Here is a 21,660-nt window from a genome sequence, read left to right on the forward strand (position 1 = left end):
CAACAAACTAGAAGAAAATAGAACGTTATGTTCATATCCACAGGTGCCTTTGAGGTGAATATAACATTTGACTTTTCCAAGATCGCACCAAAAATAAATTGGGAATATCTAAATTGATATGATTGGTTATTAATTTTTGATCATCCAATGACAACATCCGTCCATAATCACTTTCAATTATGTCTCACACTCTAGTTGTAAACAAAGATGGCAGACCATACATGTATATTGTTCGATAAAATCTACTAGCCTATTTCGATATCTTATATTATTCAGTTGTGTAATTTTAAAAAAAAGAAATACCGCGTCATTAATCGTCTTCGACTAGGTCTTGCACTTTATTTGTAAACAAAGATGGCCAAACAAGTATCGTTTTATAGTCTTCAGTAGTTTTGCGTATTTAATCATATGATAGAACAATTACAGTAAAAGACGGTTCTAACAAACATCAAAGGCCAGGGAAAAATAGCTCGTTATGATCAAACTTCGTTATATCCAATATAATTTTTGTTATTTTCTCATAGGGGAATAAGTATCACTTCGCAATAAGCGTGAATTCGTTTTAAGGGTGTTCGTTGGTTATACAAGTGTGTTTACTGTATTGACATATTTAGTGCGAAGTGAATATTGTACAGGTCGTAGTATTGACCGGAAAATGTCAAAAATATAGACTTTCATAGCACGGGGGACACGAAATCGTGTTACGCTGGTCTATTTATTTGCCCAAGGTCAAATGGTAATGAAAATATTTGTGGGGTCGTTTATCTTATTTAAGATCTCTTTAGCGTTTTAAATTGATAAAGAAAAAACTTGCAAACGCCTTTTTGTTTCAAATACTAGGGAGATACCTGAAATATGTGGGGATGAGGTATACGAACTAAATAAAAATGTTATGACATGAAATTGATTGTTTTGAATGTGGTGTGGAATTGCTAGTTTATGATAACTGCTCTGCATGCGTGGATGCTTCATAAATTATGTACAGAAATTAAATCTAATTTTGAAACACATTTACTTTGAACTATTTATCAGCATTTGTTTCTTTTTAAGAAGTATACCGGGTTAATTGTTTCTTTTTAAGCAGTATACCGGGTTAATCCGCAGTTTAAATTATTTATGAAATATACTTGTAATCAATGTCAGTTTGATCAAAGAACTGCAGCCAGCAGAGGTGTGTTTTATGAAATAAAAAAAATCAAAAGAGTATTGATCTCCACATTTTAAATAATTCTCTATTATAATGTCGACCTGAGTGTTAAAATGAACACGTGTGATGTGTGATTTTCCAAGAGAATTGCTGTTGTTGCAGTGAATGCTTCTGGTTGATTGTAACCCAGCTCCATTGCTTATTTATAGTTGATTAGGAATTCGAAGTTGAGGAATTGACGTTTAATGAAAGTAATTCTTTCAATCTCCATTCCCAACATCCATGTAATACGAAATGCAAAACGACACGCATTCTACAGATCATTGATTAATTAATTGTTTATCGTTTTACGCCGTTTTTAGAAATATTTCAACCATTTTATCGCGGTTAACTAAATGAAATATATTCTATAGTGAGTGCTTGAGTTTCCCCGACAGCCCCTAGTGAGCCTATTCTTTTTTCTTTTCTTTTTTCTTCTTTTTTTCCAAAATCAGGGAAACGATCTTTTGCGTGTCAGGGAGGTTGTGATCCTTGACACGGGCTTAACGTCTCATCCGACGGACATAAAAGTTAAAAATATGTAAACAAGAAAAGGAACTATAACATTCTGTGTATATAAGCTGTTGTGACATTATAAAAGGAGTCATCTTTTTTCTGTAAAAAAAAAATTGCATTCTTATAAGAATTGTATAATTATATGACGTCAACATTTGTAAAAAGTTCTGCGTTGACTGTAGATTATTAAAAAGTCTACTTCGTATGGTAATATTTCAAGATCTTTCTTACCTCGGTGTATATATACACTTGTACCTTTCTCTTGTCGGGCACAGTAGCCTAGTAGATAGGACATTCGCATCGTAACCAGAAGGTCCTGGATTTGGTTCTCGATCCCGGCGCCGACTTTTAATATAGGTAGTGGTAGCTGCTTTACAAAGCGTCCGGTACTAGAAGAGAGTCAGCAGGTTTTAAGTTCTGACTGGTCAATGTAATAAACATTTATAAGTTTATAATGTCATTCTTATTGGTTCTGAAATAATGATAAGAATATTTGAACTATAAAAACAAACATGGCTCATGTACTTAACCATTAGTCTCTAATACCATCATGAAGTAATAATCCTGAGAAATTTTTTTCTGCATATATATTTATGGATTAAATAACATGTGTCAATTCAGAGTTTAATTTTATTATTGACCAATCAGAACTTACCTTTCGATTCAGTGCGATTAAACCGGAAGTAAGACAGTCTAGCGAAATTCTTAGGCACTTGAAGGTGTAAAACATCTTTTTCTTCGAATGACCGGCATTGGAGCGGAACGAAACCGTACAGATATTGAAAGTAAGGTATATGTGAACGATTCATCGCGTCAGACCGTTTGAGAAACGCCCACAATAACCCAAACCCGAATTTGCCTCAAAAAGAGTGTCCTACCCTTCCTTTTTTTATACATGCAATACTACATGTATATATTTACATTAACTTCCAGTGCCCGTGACTACAGCCAAAAGCATGCATGCATAGGCCAAAATCTGTTTCTTCACCTCGAAATGGTGATGTCTGCTACAGAAGTAAAATATTCTCAAGTGGGAATTAAAATAGACTACAGACAAACCAAAGCATTTGCCTTAAATCAAATCTAAGTATCAACACAATTATGTAGAAATACCGACACTGGAAAAAAATTATATGCATGCACCATTAAAAGATGTAAACAATGAGATATACGGTAATAGGGAGGGTGTGAAGAGAGTACTCAGAAAGGGAGATAAATATCGTATTGCTAGTCAGAAATCTCCCAAGATCAAGGATGTTAACAGATTCTGTTTTTTGACATCTATTTCTAAACACTTTCAGTTTGTGCACTTCATTTACTAACGTGACTCTTTTGTGTACATTTTGTAATCTCGTAGGCACTTACGCGATATTTTATGACGCAGGCAGTCGAGACGACATGAGAAGCAAGTTCTTTCCACTCATTTACATACATTTATAGTATAAGATAATTTGTGTTGTAAACGACAATAGTTACATTTTGAAGGGGGTATTGCTTTCCAATATTGTCCCTCAGTTAAGTATTAGACGACCTGAATACATCGTGGGTAGGTAAGAGCTCGATTGTATATGATATATTGTATATGATATATTGTATATGTGCGGAGTCAGAATTTTTCTTAGGGCAAGTCCAAGGAGAAAGGATACGCCCTATGAATTTGAATAACATACAAATAGGGAGACATATCTATTTTTGACCCACCTTACGATGGGGACACACACTTAGTCCGCCGTTTGGATATCGATCATTTAGTCTTGATTTGGTGTACATTTTCGAAGAGATATGGTAAGTCTACGTTTTCAAAACATTTAAATCTTAATTCGTCAGATGTATTAGAGTAATCGAGTAAAAAAGACGCATTGATTTGAACGGGTCTTTCCATGCTATAGAATGATGCCATTGATTAATGCTAAACAATTCCAAGTAGTCAAAAGCTAGTTTTATCTCTCCTTCGATGAAATAGAATACTTGAAAATATAAATAATAAATGTATCAACACTATTAATAGGTTATGAAATCACACTTAACACGTGACGAATTAATCCTAGCAGTGGAAATGAAATTCAACGTGATCAAAATTTTATTAGGGTTAGATGAATTAGTGATTTAGCAGTAAGAAACAGCTAAATTTTCGTGAAACCTATGTATAATTTAGCAGGTTGTGAGAATTATGAAATCGGAGATTGCTGAAGTACACATGTAGAAGATTTTACGCCTGCGAAAACGATATGACACCAAAACCTGATCTAGCAATGAATATATAATGTAGTTCTTAATCCCGTGCTCAAGGGTCTCTATGAAGTCTCCTTTGTCCTTTAGGAAAAATATATTTATATCAATACTCCATGATTCACTGTCTTGATAATGCGCATGCGTGTAAAAAAAAAAATCGTGTTTTTTATAAAGGAAATTTCCCTGTTACAGTGATTTTCGTCAATTTAGATGCATTGTTTAAGTACAAACTTTGCAAAAATCGCAAGTTTAGAACGTAAAAAAAATAATAATAATAATAATCCATTTTTTTTCCCATAAAATCAAAGATTTCATTTTGACCCTTAAGAAAAATAAAGATAACCCTTCATGCGTGCGCATGCGCAGATAATTTCTCAAACGTTGAAGATCTTGCTTTTCCATTTGAATTGATGAAAGACGACTTTGAACAGGTAAATTTCGGTACTTACGAATGTTTCAGCTCTTAGATGTTTGCCATGATAGATATATTCAATATTTTTTTCCTTATCAACTCTATAGTAGAATTTTGAGTTCATAGGTCAATGATGTCTAGAACAGTTGGCAGAACTTGGCGGACAGGCGGGTATCGTGTCGACTGTTGATTCACCGAAACCGACATGTGTTGATTTTTTTTTTAAAAGCAAAATTAAATGCTAACTGAAAACGTCTTGTATATTTTCAGTTTATTATCAAACAAACTCAATTGAAAGAAACTTCGAACCTTGCCGCCAATAAAAAGAATCCTGTGACCACGTGATCGATTTGCTACTCCTTTTTATGTTCTCACTTTACGTAACATGGTTGTAAATGCAGATATCATGGAATTAAATACGCGTTCTGTGTTGACGTAAATGTGTTTATGTTGACATTGTTAGGAAGATGATAGTTGCCAATATAGTAAGAAAAATTACAAGACGCAAAAGCATGTCATTTATTTTTCCCCATGCTGGCGACCTTCGTATCCTTAGTAATAACAAGAAATCACATTTAATTAATTGTTTGGATGTTATATAATTCAATGCACGTCCGATCGAATAAAAATAAAAAAATAAAAAAACAAGTTATGTATACTTATCAACAGTTTGGTTATATAAACATGACAACCAGCAAGATTGTTGGATAATTTGTCTAAGAATTGCTGCTACATGTAATTAATATTAACAACCTTTGAGTATTGCGTAGTTTTTAACCTTCTATAGATATACAAAAACGATAATGCCTGTACAAAGCTTTACATAGTGATTGAATGACAGTGCCCCTTTAACTACCAGAGGAAAGGGCCTTTTTACCATTGCGAACTAATATTTCCTCACCGGTGTCTATTATAATGCACAGCAATAATATTCTCTATTACTTAACGTTTTGTGTGCAGATTGATAAATGCGAGGTATTTTTATAATGATGAGCAAGTCGTGCCTTTGTATATGCGAGCGTGTGAAAGAAAGCGAGAGTGAATTACTTTCCTATTTCTCTAAAGAGGGTACCTCCAGAAGCGTAATAATACAGTGTGAGATATTATCATGCCTCGTCATTTAATGAAATATGAAGAAATTTTTAAATATACGTTATATGACCTTATTCCGTACACGTAGTGATCAGTAGCCCCGATCAATGAATAGTTATGGTGATGGTATACAATGATGCTTAATGGGATGTACATTCAGAATGAGGCTTCTTTTTATTTGGTGTTTAATAAAATCGTGTGAAAGGACTTTGGATAAAAACAAATTGTTATTTTTCCCGGTGGCTATCATGCTGATACTTTTCTTATTTTCAGTGATGTATTCATCGGATGTGTAATGTGGATAGCAAGCGCACTTAATCCGAGTGGACGACAAAATCCGGTATCTAGGGAAAAGGTATGTACGTAAAACACCAGTGTAATTTCGGTTTAAATCTTTAAGAAAAATTCTATTCAATTTTTTTTTTAAATGTTTAAATGTATTTGATTATTATTACATTGTATATATACCGTCCATAGCGTTTAGAAAAAGCTCTTATGAAATTGTGAAGGTCATTATCTTATACCTGCATGCATACAATTCAAACTTTAAACCTGTTTAAAATATTAACAAAGGACAATTCTATTTTTTTTTTAAAGAAAATCTCTTCCCGTTTTCGTATTCAGATTCAAACTTTGTTAACATTTACACAGAAAGCTTTTGTTATCAAAGTACATATCCTCAGTCAAACTTGTTTAATTATCATAGTAAGCATCAGATTGCGTATTCAGATTCTTTATTTCCTTAAGCTATACAGCCCATCGGTTATAAATACAAAATATTTACAAATATATACAAATAAGACAGTAGAGGGTGAGTAGACATACAGATACAATTTTCAGGATATAAAACCAATGCATTTCAACATACATATAACAATACACGTGAATAATATCTTGTCCTTTTGATTAATGCTCGTATTGGACAGAGTAGATATCAGTTTGCTTGGCATTTCACAAAATATAATGCTTAATGAGTTCTTTGCACGTTAATGATAGCAATGCAACCCTTTAAATACGTGTATTTACAATACTATCTTCTCAAATAAAAGGATAATTAAATTTTTAGTAATACATATAAAACATCATTTTGAAACCCTGAAGGGTATCATATTCCATTATGTTTAAAATGATGGATCAAATTTCGATGTTACACAACTATTAGGTAATAATTATCTTTATTATGTTAATTGCATGCTTAAATTGTAAATTGATGTGCTCTTAACTAAATTGACATACTTGGTAATTTATAGCGACAATTTAGCTCACCTGGGCCGATGTTAGCTTTTTTGATCAATTTTCGCTCGGTGTTTGTCCGTCTGTCTTTCTATCTGGAGTAAACTCTTCACATTTTCATCTTCTCGAGAACCACAGAGCTAATTCTAATAAAACTGGCCACAAACCAAGCAAAAGTTACATTCATGGATTCAACTTTGTTCAAATGAAAATATCTCCCCTTACATTCAGAGATTATTAAAAAATAGCAAAAATAGGGTAGGGCGTTGTTGTTGTTTTTTTAAGTCAAAATGTTTTCTCAAGACTCATGTGACCAGAAACGTTTTAACATTTTATGAAAACTCCCTTACCTCTAGATGAGTTCAGTGTGTTCAAACCATGAATCAAGGAAGGGTGACAATCGAGGTTCAAGTTTTTATTTAGGTATATATTGTACAATTATTGACATTTTTGAGGTCCACACCTGAAAGGTACCCTATTCATCGAGCCATTTATAGGATAATTTGTCTCGAGACCCAGACACAAATTACTATGTACGTACTGGCATGTACATATGTAATAAAGATTCAGACATGTTCACTACATGGTCCTTAAGTGTAGAACCACTAGAGGGGTTTAAAGTATTACAAGTCAATTTATAGTGCACCAATAACCACTGAGATACAATGTCATCAAAATGAAATACATCAAACAATGGATTGTTAACACCATGATCGCCATCTAGTGGGACCACAACTGGGTTTCAAAACTCCTTGAAAAATTTTTTTCTCAAAGAACCACTAAAAATAACCAACATGTCAAATTAAAATGCAAGGGATGTCATGTAAATAATGTAAATGTAAATTAAAGGGTTTTTTTTCTTATTGTGACCTATAAGACCACAGACAAACTTTAAAGCTTTACCCAGAAATATGTTTAAATTCTTTTTTAGAATGTGTCTTACAAACTACAGATGTACAATATGTCGAATTGATTGTAAACATACACGTGTAGTGTAGATTCAGATTTGTTTACGTCATGACCCTCGTAGTCAGGGTAGAGTCATAAATGGAATTTACTGTTTAACATGGGAAAATACAACTCTGCAGATGAGCGTTGTGACCCATGGGCCTCTTGCGTGCTTGTTACGTCAGCAGCACATCAGAAATTGCATTGTTTAGAGCATAAACAGGCAAGTATTTAAAACATATGACATTCCATCGCATTCCACGAAGGAGTTTTGTTTGGACGTTTCTATTGCTGCTAACGTAAGTGGTCATATGATGTTGTCTTCCTCTGTGTACTAGCCAAGATATGATCATGTGGAAAGTAAAAAATCAAGTTAGGGCAACTTAATTTAATTTAAACATATTTTATTGAGAAACTCAACAGGATTGGGCAACAGGCAGAGCCTATGTACAGGCCCTCTCTCCCAAATACAAAGGTCAAGTACAAAGGTATGATATAAAGGTATAAAAAGGATTTTTTGAAGATTTAACAATATGTCAACTTGTGTGTCATTATAATTTGCTGAAGGTTTCCATTAAACATTAAGGTATATAATCAAATTATACTTAAACAAAATGGAATAAAAGTTAATGTAGAAATAATCGTAATTTAAAAAATTCTGAAAAACCTGTTATAGATACATACGTACGTTAATACCAATCTTTGTGCTTTCGTTCACTTTCATGTCTAGATAGCTGTGATTGTAGTCATTGTATCTTGTAAACTATGACGGGCTCCACAGCTGACATAGATCACGTGTGTATAATTATTGTACGAAGATGTCACAAAACTATTCGCTGGAGAGACCATAAATGAAAAAAACAAATACCATTTCTTTAACAAGACAACAATTTACAAAGAATCAAAACCTATTAAACCCAATTCTTTTATAACCCTAACCATGGCACGCTAGATAGAAAAAAAAATTGCTTGAAAAATCGTAAAATACAATGAAAGTTATGTTATAGAAATGGAGATTCTGCTGACCAGTATTGGAGTAGGATTCATCTTGAGTGCTGTAAGCCGACCAGTGACGAGCGATATCACGGTGTTCAGCAATGCCCGGTATTTCTACTTTGTTGTCATTGTGCAAACCACCATTTCTTAGTCGTCATCTTATACATGTACTCATATTCTATTGCTGCGATGTATAGTTATTTTTTTCAGTTTTGTTTCCAGGTCCTATGCCATCTATTTTCTTTGCATGGTCGCTATGGGTTATGCCGCAAATGCAAGGTATTCGGTTGTCGTTGCACTCACTCCTGTACAGTTGCATGTCTTCACGACAACCAAAAAACATCCCTTAATTTTATTGTCCATTATTATAGTTAAAATTTTTATCAACGATTTAGTAATAACATTTTAAAAATGAAATATCGGACTATCTATATGAAGGATGTCTGGTGAAAATGTGCAACTTTGCAGATGAAAACAACAGTTTTGGTTCTCCTTCAGTTTGTACGTAGATTTTGTAAAATGTAAATTCTTTTTGTTTATGTTGATATAGATACTAAAATGGATCCTGGGTCTCTTTTAACCTCTTTAATGCAAATTCTGCTTATAGATAATTCATTATGAAAAATCGGGTTAAGGACTTTTCGTATTAGAGAATGTAGCAATTAGCTAATTGTTTTCAGTGCGTATAATTTATAATTTTCTCCCATTTATTTGAGTTATTGTGTAACTAGAGAAATGATCGGTATTTACATAATCTTTTCACACAGCGGGAAGTAAGTAATATTTTATATACATGTATCTGTTTACATATATGCTTTTCAAAACAATGGAGTTTTCGACATTGGCTTTTTATCTATAGATAACCGAATATTTCCTTATACTGCATGCTTTTCTTTTCACATAATTTCTTAGTTCTAGAGTTTAAACACTTTACTAATCTATAGATGCTTTTTGAACTATTCATGAGCCTTCTATAGAAATGGACGTGTGAACGGGGTTATTTCTTAGAAAAGTTGAAAGAACAAAGAATTAAAAGATTCTCCTCGCAAATCAGTAAATTGCTAAATCGTGAAACAGTATTCTTCTGCTTTAAGATACCAGTGTGGATATAGAGGGGGGGGGGACTTCTCTATGTCGCGAATTGTATACTGAAATCGGTTGCAGAAGTCGATACATTAAAGATAACAGTTGTTGACAATTTATGCATGTTTCATACTTGGCTTTTCAGCAAAAATACTAAGCAATAAATTTATATACATATGGCACATATGTGACCTACGATCTCTTTCATTACGCTCAGTATGAACGATTGTAATCAAAAGGGTTGGCATAACAGCTAATCATGTCAAAATACGATAACCGAGCACGCAGTCAACAAACAGTTCAAAACGTTAATGGTTTCTACAGATGTCGTGTTTTTTGCAAGGTGGAAATGTGTTTCAATGTAAGTGCAGATTGCTAAACACAATTAACCTTGATGTGGCATTAGCTGTCAACTAGGACCGAAAATGTTTTCAATTCTGCACCGTCATTAAAATGAAACAAGATTGCTAAGCGTAGCCATATGTCCCCCGCCGCTACGAAAGGTTGAAGCGCAAAAGTCCCATAACTCCTGTAAAATTTGTAGAGTCAAAATTGGGATTCAATATGATCAACTACATATGATGACTAACAATCCAGCAGAATTTGAACAAAATCCATTCAGCGATCTCTAAGGAGATGCGTCGACAAAATGTTTCTAAAGTATAGCATGTACAAATTCAACAAAGTCCCATAATCCTGTGAAAAGTTTGACGAATCAAAATGGTAGCGCAATATTACTAAATATGGTGACTAACAAAAGTAACAATCCTAAAAACGATGAACAAAATCCATTGGGCGCTTTCGGAGGAGTTGCGTCCACAAAGGCAAGTGGGATGGACGGACGGAAGCACGGGCACCGATATTTCTAGGTCCCCTTCCGCGTTGCGGCGGGAGACAAAAAATGTGTTTAAAAAACCAAGTCTGAGAGTGCTGAAAGCAACCTCCAATCGAATTTTATGTAAACCGTAAAAATTCTTTGAACTAAATTTTACTTCCATACAATAATATTCGGTCATTGTTTCTGTATTAACAAAAGAAATTCTAGTGTAAAAATTGCAACAAAAGATTACAAGATGTATGAATTTTAATAAGTCAATGGTGATTTCTAATTGGTGATTTTTAGTATTTCATTGGTGATTTTTGATATCTCAGAGGTGAGTTTTGATATCTTATTGGTGAATTTTGATATCTCATGCAGTGGTGATTTTTTATATCTCATGCAGTGGTGATTTTTGATATCTCAGCGGTGAATTTTGATACACTGTATCTCGATGGTGATTTTTAACATGGCAGTGGTGAATTTTGATAACAGCCGGTATATATGACTTCGGCAGTTAATGCCCCTTTTTAAAGATTTTTCATTATCTTATTTCCACTTCATTTTATGTTGTCTTTCGGTCATTTGAGTGACGTGTTCTTTATTGTGCCCAGTCCGCCTCTCGGGAACATTTGAACATTGCCGTATTGTATTTTCTGAATATACTGAGAACAGATATATGTATATACTACATGTATACAAAAATTACAATTGTCCTATTATATTTTTTGTATTTACACCCACCCACTGTCGCCCGGTAAATTCTATAATTACAATATGACCATATTTTCTGCTTCTTTATAAGCGACATGGATCCCGTGGTGGTGGACCAGAGAGGGGCGATGTAAATCATACACTGGAAAACATGCATTTTAAAATGCATAAAAGTATCCTCTACTTCCCAACTTTTAACTAACACAGTGTATATTCAATGAGTGGGAGGGGGGTCTTGTTAATATAGTATGACTTTATGTCGCAGGGCAAGGCTCTATTGATTGCGAACTGGAAAAGCGGTAAATCTTTTTGAATTCTTAATAGAGTGATGAAAAAAAAATAAAGAATAGTAAATTCGTCTACTGATCACTTCATCTAGGGGTGAAAAGTTAAAAACGAAGTACCATATTTTTGGAAAGATTGTCTGAAAACTCTCGTTACAATCAAAGGGCTCTGGCTGATTGTTCAAAAAGAAAGTCTAGTTACATGTATAATCAAAGGGCCAAATCCCCTGCATGGCTGATTGTTTGAAAAGAAAGTCTCGTTATAATCAAAGGGCCATATCTCCTGGCTGATTGTCTCGAGTGAAATTCAACTACAAAATCGCCAACGCTCCTGGCTGAATGACAAGGGCGAAAGTCGGGGCATACCTTCCCGATTAAAAGTAGGTGTTAAGTTCTCCTTTATCGAGTAAGCTTCATCAAATTTTCAGTAGGTGTTTTCTTTCATTGGAAATTTTAAGAGCTTGATCTGCGAGAAAACTTGACCCCATGCAAAACTCAATCTGAAATTCACTTTCCTTTCTTTTTGGTTGATTTCAAAAATCAAATTTATCGTCTATTGCATCATTTCCTATTGCCTGTTACTTTTGCAAGCTTTCATGTAATACTACGTTTAAATATTAAAGAACTTGATAACTTGTTAACGATTGGTGGTTAACATTGTGTGTCTGCATTGTTCAAGTATTCCGAAACTTCTTTAATATTTGTACACTTTCCATTGTGTCCTTTATTGAAATCTTACATTGGGTCTTTCAAGTGCAAAATCATTATAATGGGCATCGACAATTTTTGTCATTCTCTTTTAATTACATGTAAATTTGCTTGTAACACCTATCAAACACAACGAAGATTTTTTTTTCCTTTTTCTGACCATCATCTGATCTGAAACTTTAAAACCTTCTCATAGATCCCCTGTCGGGAGTATCCTAAGACTGAACTACACCCCGCCAGGGTTTGTGACAGTTTTGTTCCTACTTTTACACAGAACTGCACCCAAAATGCATTGCGATTTTATCGCTTACATCCATCTCAAATCTTTAAATAATTCGGCACCTTTGTTTTCGACTTTCAAAACCGATCGTGGATTAAAAGATTCAATGTTTTCTTACTAACTTTCGTTCAGAGGATTTGGCCGTTGTTTCCCAGACTTTCATATAATAATAAGACCCGTTCCTAGCAAAATCACTCTTCGGTAATTTAGAGCTACATGTGTAAAGTATGAGCTATAGAGAATTTAACACTTCCTCGAAATACTGAAGCAATATTGATTGTCGTTAAGATATTACAGTCATTCTTAGATGAATGGTAATCATGCTGTTTTTCTTTAAAAGTATGCAAAAATGGCGTTGCTTTTTTCATTATGACGTTTTGAAACATTGTTGAATAAGATAAGGGTCTTTTTCCTAGAAAAGGCTCATAAGGTCTTCTACCACGAAATTTGTGATTTTTGCATACAAAAATTCTTCTCAGGGATTTAGCTCTTCTGTAGCCAAGGAGGTATTTTAAAGGATTTTCAGCGACGTGTTTAAGACAATCAGTAGCTAACACACAAGACCCTCGGCCAAAGATTTGGCACTTTTGTCTCCAACGCAAATACAAAGCCTTGGGTTGAGATATTGAGCGTTTTTTGTCACTGACTTTCATAAAGAGATGCGGCGCTTATGGCGCCGTAATTCACCAATCGTTTATGCCAGTTGATCTGACACTTCAGTCGCCAACTATTCATCAAGATCTTCAGGAAGGAGATTTGACTTTTGGTGCCAATTTTCCAAAACGACCGAGTCGGAAAATTTGGGTTATTTATAGGTTTCCATACCCATCTTTCAAACCCATTTTATGATATCTTGTATGAACCCTTCAGGGATATTTAATCTAAAATCGCGTTGTAAATTAAGACCTACATACATCTATAAATGTTATGTAATTTGTATCATTGATCCGTTTCTTTTATGTTGTGTATATCGATTTATTTCATTCACATTCTTGTTAAACTTTGTACAGAAATTGTCTTCATAAACAATCCACCAATGATTGATCAAAGTCAATGTTAAAATATCATATCAACTCTGTGTTTTAGGGAAGAGATATTAAAAGAAATATTTACCGGTTACGATGGGAAAATTCCACCAAATTATGACAACGGTAACGTATCAAAATTTTATTTATTCAGACTTATTGAATAACGAGTTCTCGATAAGTATATAAAAATGAAACACGCGTTTAGATGTGATTCATTGCTTCCTTAGATTGCTATTCAAGATACATGTTGGCAGTACAGCATGTCGGCTTTATTCTTTTATGATGTTGAAATATGAAAACTTTACATAGAATGCCCGTTGTGAATAATATACGGGTATGGGGCGTTGAATTGAAGCACTGTAACAGACCATCATTTCGATGTTATTTTCAGATACACCTGTCAACTCGTCTGTGCAGCTTTATATCATCAGCATAGACTCCATCAATGAGGCCAAAATGGTTTGTTTTTACATGTATAGAATTTGCAACGATTTAGAGGCGGGGTAAATTGGAGTGAAACGTCCATTACATGAAGGCGCGTTTCGTTACTTTGTGACAAAGGCTTTTAGAATCCATTTTGAAATAAGTCTGTTGGAATTCATTATTCCTCTTGTGTCGATAAAAAAAAATGCGGGACGTGAAATGTAAGGAAAAAAACCCAAAAAACTACAGCGATAACTAATTGACGATAATTGACAGATATTTGAATGATTCGTCCGCATGATTAATTTCTTTGAACATCATTGAAGGTCACTGCTTCATGCAAAACATATTGACCGCTAAAATGCCGTATGGCATATAAAGCACTAAAAATGACCAACGACACGAATAACAGTGAATTGTCAAATTTTCCGAATGACTTGTCCCTTCCTCGTCATCAACTATGAGATCCAATACTTTGGTTATTGAGTGTTGTTGGATTTTGATGTACATGTATATATATATATATATATATATATATATATATATATATATATACACATGTATATGCACTGACGAAGCCGCAGGGCGAAAGCGCTATAGATAAGAGTTCGAGTACTGGATTGTATTTTTTACTTACTTTATGTATATGTGTATATATATAAAATAAATCAAAACAATTTCCGTAAAAACAAATTATGTAGGCATGAATCAGATAATGCGTTGGACTGGTGAATTGTTCCGATTCATTCATAATCAAAGAAAAAAGTGGTAGAGTTCTGGAAAATGTATAGAACGAGCATCAGGAAGAAGTGTCGCAAATCTCTGTAACAACCTCATGCTTCAGAATCTCGATATCCAGGGCATCCAATCTCCTCAGCAACCTCCGGATCTTTGATAAAAAAAAGTTCTGCATGTCTAATTGACTGCATGCATGTTATTTCAAGTTGAAAATTGCTAATCATCCGCCTATGCTTATCAATTGTTCATGTTTCTAGAATTCCTTCTTGATGGAAATTTACTGTTAAGATGGATTAAAGCTTAAAATTTATTTCTGAAGTATAAGTTGTTTTCCGTGTCGTATTTTCCGTTTCGTTTCGCGATTTTAGCAACATCTGTCTGGATCCGCCATTGACTTTGTATGAATGATGTTCAAAGAAAACAATCGATATAAATTAAGCTTAACAAACACGTCACTCAAATGTACTAAACGAGTGGTTATCGTGCCGGTTATTCGGTTCGTTAACGAGTGGTTATCGTGCCGGTTATTCGGTTCGTTAACGAGTGGTTATCGTGCCGGTTATTCGGTTCGTTAACGAGTGGTTATCGTGCCGGTTATTCGGTTCGTTAACGAGCGGTTATCGTGCAGGTTATTCGGTTCGTTAACGAGCGGTTATCGTGCAGGTTATTCGGTTCGTTAACGAGCGGTTATCGTGCTGGTTATTCGGTTCGTTAACGAGTGGTTATCGTGCCGGTTATTCGGTTCGTTAACGAGTGGTTATCGTGCCGGTTATTCGGTTCGTTAACGAGTGGTTATCGTGCTGGTTATTCGGTTCGTTAACGAGTGGTTATCGTGCCGGTTATTCGGTTCGTTAACGAGTGGTTATCGTGCCAGTTATTCGGTTCGTTAACGAGTGGTTATCGTGCCGGTTATTCGGTTCGTTAACGAGCGGTTCTCGTGCCGGTTATTCGGTTCGCTAACGAGCGGTTATCGTGCAGGTATTCGGTTCGTTAACGAGCGGTTCTCGTACCGGTTATTCGGTTCGCTAACGAGCGGTTATCGTGCAGGTATTCGGTTCGTTAACGAGTGGTTATCGTGCCGGTTATTCGGTTCGTTAACGAGTGGTTATCGTGCCGGTTATTCGGTTCGTTAACGAGCGGTTATCGTGTCGGTTATTCGGTTCGTTAACGAGTGGTTATCGTGCAGGTTATTCGGTTCGTTTTGTAACACCTTACTCACTGAATGTCAGAACAACAACACCATTTCCCTGACTATTTTGTAGGATTTTTCTATGAGTTTCTTTCTGCGACAAAGATGGATCGACAACCGGATGAATTATACACCTACATTTAATATGACACGTCTGGAACTTGACACGAGACGAATGGCGGATGTTTGGGTTCCTGACCTCTATTTCGTGAACGAGAAGAAAGCAGACGTCCATGACGTGACTGTCCCTAACAAGCTGATGCACATCTACCCTAATGGCCTCATTGTATACAGTATGAGGTAATGGTCATCGACATTGGCATGCTTGTGTCTACAACTCAAGCCAACAGTATTACTTAGTACACATTTATAATTGGTTTCAGATGTCTATATAGGTGACGAGTATTATATTGGTGTCAGTAAAAATATCTGGAATTGGAAAAAAAAAATTCAGTGCACTGATCAAGACATATAAAAACTAAAAGGGTTTATTCCAACGGCTGTGAATATAGATATATTAAATGATCCTCATTCAATACTCCTACGAACAGAAATTAGCTGTCTCTTGGTGGTATAAGCTTTGTGTGCCTCGTGACTGCGCGGTTCTCTGTATTCGTTATGTCACTTTGCGTTTACGTTCTGTTAAAACACTAACAATCCCTACGCTATGCTTAGAGCGATTTAAGCCTTTAATGGCAAGATCTCCTTAGCTTTGCCGAGCTATTCCCTTGACTTTTACTAGTATATATGTAAGGATTAAGAGACGAACACATGCTCCGTTGACCGGAGAATACACTAATTTCTAATTTAAAAGTCTCTGGTGTCCGGTTTAGCTTAGATCTTGTATTGAATTGTCCATCGGAATGCTGGGACCCAATCAATCTCCATTAGTTTATTCGTGTTACTTAATACATTTTATGTTCCGTTAGCCTCAGCTTTACCTTGCCAAGTAGACTAGGCTTGTTTTTTGGCATGACAGGCAGAACCAGTAACACAGTGTTGAATTGAAAAAATGTCATTTATTAATAAAATGACGAAAATGAAACTTGACAAAATAATGGGGGTCAGAAAAGACTAGAAAACATTGGTAAACGTCTTTGGATAAGTATTATGCAATCTGACCCCCAGCAAAATCTTTATTGTCTTATTTTATCCTTTTAGGGTCACGGGAGTGTTTACATGTAATATGGACCTTCAGAAATATCCTCTGGACGACCAGACGTGCAAGATTGATATGGAAAGCTGTAAGAGTCATTGATAAATTATAGGGATGACAAATTTCATTTACTCCAAGTAATGGATTTGAAATCGGAAATTGCAATTATGTTTACACTTATAATATATATATATATATATATATATATATATATATATATATATATATATTCACTATATGTATACCCAATTCCGCTTATATCCGTGGTTGAACTCACGATCTGCTGAACCAGATCCCAGCAGCGTTAGACCGCCCCACCATCTAGACAAGACCAGATATATAGCCAAATTCTCTGTGTTTCTTCTTTTACGGTAGTCATTTAATTACAATATTTCCGAATCGGTGGCACCGACTCGACTTTATGCACAATTGTGTATAACGATTGAGATCTGTATTACTTAAAAAGCAAAGGAGAGACCTGTCAACTCGCCTCAACGTTAGAGCAAAGTGGAAACTTTACTGGACCATTGTTTCTGTTTTTAGATGGGTACAGCACAGAAACGTTGGTGATGCGCTGGCACCCGAGCCCAGTGGAAACATCCGAGGGTCTGCAGTTACCTCAGTTTGAACTCCAGAACATCACTGAATACATCTGTGACGTTACCTACGCAGGAGGTATGTCATCAATTGATTTACTATACACAATTACTGAACAGCTTAATGGACACTTGAAGGATAGTTTTACTTGTCAATATGGGACGTATATCAGGCCTAATACTCTAAACACATGTACACGACAAGTTTATCATAAATGCGATAACAATCGCAAAACCGATGGAACGTTCCTGGATTTCCAGGGAAAGCGTTTTTCGGAACTTTCGTGTATTTTTCAGTTTGCATGTGTATACGAATATTTTTCAGATTTTCAACAGTTAGCAGGTCAGATAAGATATACTCTTTTATAATGATTAGATACTGTAAATTTATTGTTGGAGATCACTGATTATTGATCCGCACACGTGTTGAAAGAATGAAATTCATCATTACCAAACGGCACAATACTAAACGCTTGAAGTATATTTACATGCTTTTAATAGCAGTACAAAATTCGTTTCGCAACCAGGAAATCAAACTTACATTGTATCAATAAAATGTAAGAAGATTGAGAAAGGGTACACTGTTGTTACTATTCCCAAGCGCCCGACGATCTCGGGGTCGCTTGGAGATCCCGTGACCCGGTTGGCGTTGGCATAATACCGAACCCTCACTATTTGGGGCTTGAGCACCGTGTATTTAGACACGAGGGTATAAACATCGATGCTTTATATAAATGTACCAATATATTTTATGAAGTTTGTATGTTTCATGAAAAGTATGCTGATGTGAAGCATTGCAGTTCATAGCCTCATGTATTTTCAAAAAATGAGACTTTTTTATATTTACATTTTACTTTCATTTCTGTCGAAATTTCTAGCTGTTAAAATGGTCGTATTGTATTTATCAACATTCACACGCACACATTCATGAGGAAATGACTATCAGATATCGAATGCAAAACATTGGAAATGTGAATATTGTATGTTAAAGCTTGCACTTCACCTAAAGCTGATATCCATAGTTGAATGAAACGTATTGGACGTTAAACTACACTCAACCTTGAGACTAAAAACAAAAGTTTTACGAATTTTGTTAGAATGATTAAACTGTAGCAAAATTGAAACTTGATGTTTATCAAATCATTCGATTATACAGATTCGTACGTTAAGGCATCGTAGAGGAAAGTCCCTGGAACCAAGTTCGGGACAAAGTTCAACAAATCTCGTAAAAACCAGTCGAAACTTAAAATTAACCTGTAAACATACAGTAGTAAAGTAGTAAACCATATAAATAAATTTCATCTTCCTAACTCGCGGAGAGATGAAAAAGCGCGGAAAATCAAGAGGCACATACTGACTGACTGACAGACGAAGAGGAAATCTAAATCCCTTCGGTTTCACCGGTAGGAGGCAATTAATAATAATTATTGGCAAGCATGTTTGACAGTAACGCGAATATTAAGTGGTGTGTTGACTCAAGAAATGAAACTTATAATTCTTTGTTTGATGCATGTATCAAACGAAACATTGGACGGAAAACTTCATCAATGCGCGTAGCGTTCCAGAGAAAAATTTTCAACCTATGAGTGACATCTAATAGAAGAATTGGTAATATTGGAAAATAAATTGATTGATTGATTGTATACAATGTATTGTTTAACGTCTCCACATGAGTGAAAGATTCTCGAGCGTCCCACTAATTCCAACCAACCAATCCTTGATCTAATTATGTACTTTTGGAGATGGTGAATATGCCTTTCCTTTAATAAAGTTTTTAGAATAAATATAAAAAACATTATGGGCAGGCGTATTGCATAGTGACTGTTTAGATAAACCAGACTATAGGCAGTTATTTCTGTACATAAAGTGATGACGTCTGTATACTGAGAATTCTACCACGGTTATTGCAGAGATCAAAGAAATGCCATGTCCATTATTCTGCAATATACTGATTACGTCATCAAAAGATTATCAAACCAGTGGTACATATTTAAATGAATATACTCGTTTTATTACCTCTTAACTCGGAAAACAGCGACAGAACATGGCGCAACAGCTCGATTTTCCGTTTCACATGACTGACTAGTTTGTAACAGTTACACCGCGCTGAATAAGTGCGCAGACTTTGATCGGCTGACACACTCTTTTTATTTATGTGGAGAATTTTTAGAGCTATTTATAGCAAGAACTAGAAACATTGTTTACATTGTCTTTGATTCAATTTCTTCACCTTGCATTCAATCTTTTATTTTATAAACATAGCTACAATTTCATATTTTGCAAATAAACATAATTATTACAATATTCAAAGATCGAAAGTGAATTTTTCAACACAACAATTACAAGATTTGCATACTGTGCGGCACTATTATTAATGACTCGGTGGTGTGAAACGGACACCTGAGATGTTGAACAATCTTCAGTCGCTGTTTCTGGAGATAAGAGGTAATGAATGCAGTCATGCTATACGATAGTTTTGTAGATAAATAATTCGTAGAAGAGAACGGTGATAAATGCATTTACACTGCATATTCCTTAGGGGGATATCCTTTGGTGCAATTTCAAGGCAAAACTACCTTGCGTGAATATTCTTTGTGTACAGACGTTATAAGGCTATTCGCCATAACAAGTGTCTGTGGGTCAGACTGAGAAGGTCATGCTAACCGTAAACACCCCAATGCTTTCGTTGGATGTATTTTCTGGATGAATTTTTAAATTTTCTGAATAGCAAAACGGTTTTTTGACAGCGATGCTGGGGTAAATGTAGAGGTCACGTTATGGACAGTTATGCAGAAGACAATTTTTGACCGTGATATAGAGGTCAATAGAATTTATGATAGTAATTTAGAAAGCAATTTTTGACAGTATCAAAGACGACAATTTATAAGAGTAATATAGAGGTCAGTTCATGCTCAAAACTCTTCTTTTTTTTTCAGTCACATACACGTGTTTAAGATTGGAATTCAAACTTCACCGAACCTTGGGTTTCTACATCATTCAAGTCTACGTACCGAGCTGTCTCATTGTCATTTTGTCGTGGGTCTCTTTTTGGTTAAATGTAGATTCAACTCCAGCCCGAATTTCCTTAGGGCTTTTGACAGTGTTGACCATGACAACACAGAGTTCAGGGGCCAAAGCATCGCTTCCTCGAGTCTCGTACGTGAAGGCCATAGACATATGGATGTCAACTTGTTTATTGTTTGTTTTTGCTGCTTTAATCGAATTCGCATATGTGAATGTGTTAGCAAGAGTCGAACAGCGCAGGGGAAGATCGGTTACGTCACAGTTAAACGAAACAAAAGAAGATCAAGTAAGTTATTTATATCGTCTATAAATCAATGCTAACCATGACCTTCAATGATCTGATAATTCTTCTTTCAAAGTATCTTGAAATTCTGAAGTTTTACCAAACAAACATGTTTTTCACGTTGAATAGATGTACGTCATTGGCTCGGATATTGGAGCTGATGGCTCATTGGTGTGGTAGATGGTATACCGGTATTTCACATCCAACTGAGTCATCAGTCCAGATGCGAATTTTGGGATGCTTTATTAAGCCTTCGCAAGGCGCAATTTGTGACTTGCGTTCTTCAAGTTGAACCCCCCCCCCCCCCAAAAAAAAAAAAAAAACTCCTAACTCGTAGGCTCCGTAGCCTTTGTCCAACATCATAGATTGACAGATATTGAATTGGACATTTTGAAATATTTTACATTTTTTAAAGATTTTTAGTTTGTGCTACTATTGACACCTTATTCCATTGATCGTATTATATTCCACAATATGGGTCTTTCGGATATATGACCGGTCCCGTGTCGCGGCAGGCGTTGGCACGATAAAGAACCCTTACTACTGCTACGGCCCTAAGCGCTAAACAGAGGTATAAATTTATGGTACTTTACCTACAGCTGGTGACGTCTCAATATGAGTAAAATATTCTCAAAGGGGCGTGGGAACAAACCAAATATATAAATAAACAAACATATTCTGCAATGTACATTCAGAGTATTTTTGTTGTGGATTTTCAAGTT

General features: G+C 35.2%; 1 protein-coding gene across 23 annotated transcripts in view; it reads left to right on the top strand.

Annotated features, from left to right (window-relative positions):
* Window positions 1–21,660, top strand: part of LOC125679086 (glycine receptor subunit alpha-2-like) — a 31,306-nt gene that overhangs the window by 8,220 nt on the left and 1,426 nt on the right. Inside the window, exons 1-11 of one of the 23 annotated variants that reach the window (XM_056157438.1) lie at window positions 1,601–5,441; window positions 5,712–7,918; window positions 8,043–8,107; window positions 8,627–8,723; window positions 8,826–8,894; window positions 13,588–13,652; window positions 13,921–13,988; window positions 15,953–16,179; window positions 17,041–17,123; window positions 17,579–17,710; window positions 20,568–20,941. In XM_056157438.1, the coding sequence (XP_056013413.1) occupies window positions 7,860–7,918; window positions 8,043–8,107; window positions 8,627–8,723; window positions 8,826–8,894; window positions 13,588–13,652; window positions 13,921–13,988; window positions 15,953–16,179; window positions 17,041–17,123; window positions 17,579–17,710; window positions 20,568–20,941 (1,239 nt within the window). In that variant the 5' untranslated portion in view covers window positions 1,601–5,441; window positions 5,712–7,859. Of the gene's footprint in view, window positions 1–1,600; window positions 5,442–5,705; window positions 7,919–8,025; window positions 8,108–8,349; window positions 8,415–8,626; window positions 8,724–8,825; window positions 8,895–13,587; window positions 13,653–13,920; window positions 13,989–15,952; window positions 16,180–17,040; window positions 17,124–17,578; window positions 17,711–20,567; window positions 20,942–21,660 lie in introns of those variants that run through there. The other 22 variants (XM_048918011.2, XM_048918014.2, XM_056157442.1 and 19 more) reach the window with 22 other exon arrangements.

This window comes from Ostrea edulis, chromosome 2 (genome assembly GCF_947568905.1).
Source record: "Ostrea edulis chromosome 2, xbOstEdul1.1, whole genome shotgun sequence".
Lineage (NCBI taxonomy): Eukaryota > Metazoa > Mollusca > Bivalvia > Ostreida > Ostreidae > Ostrea > Ostrea edulis.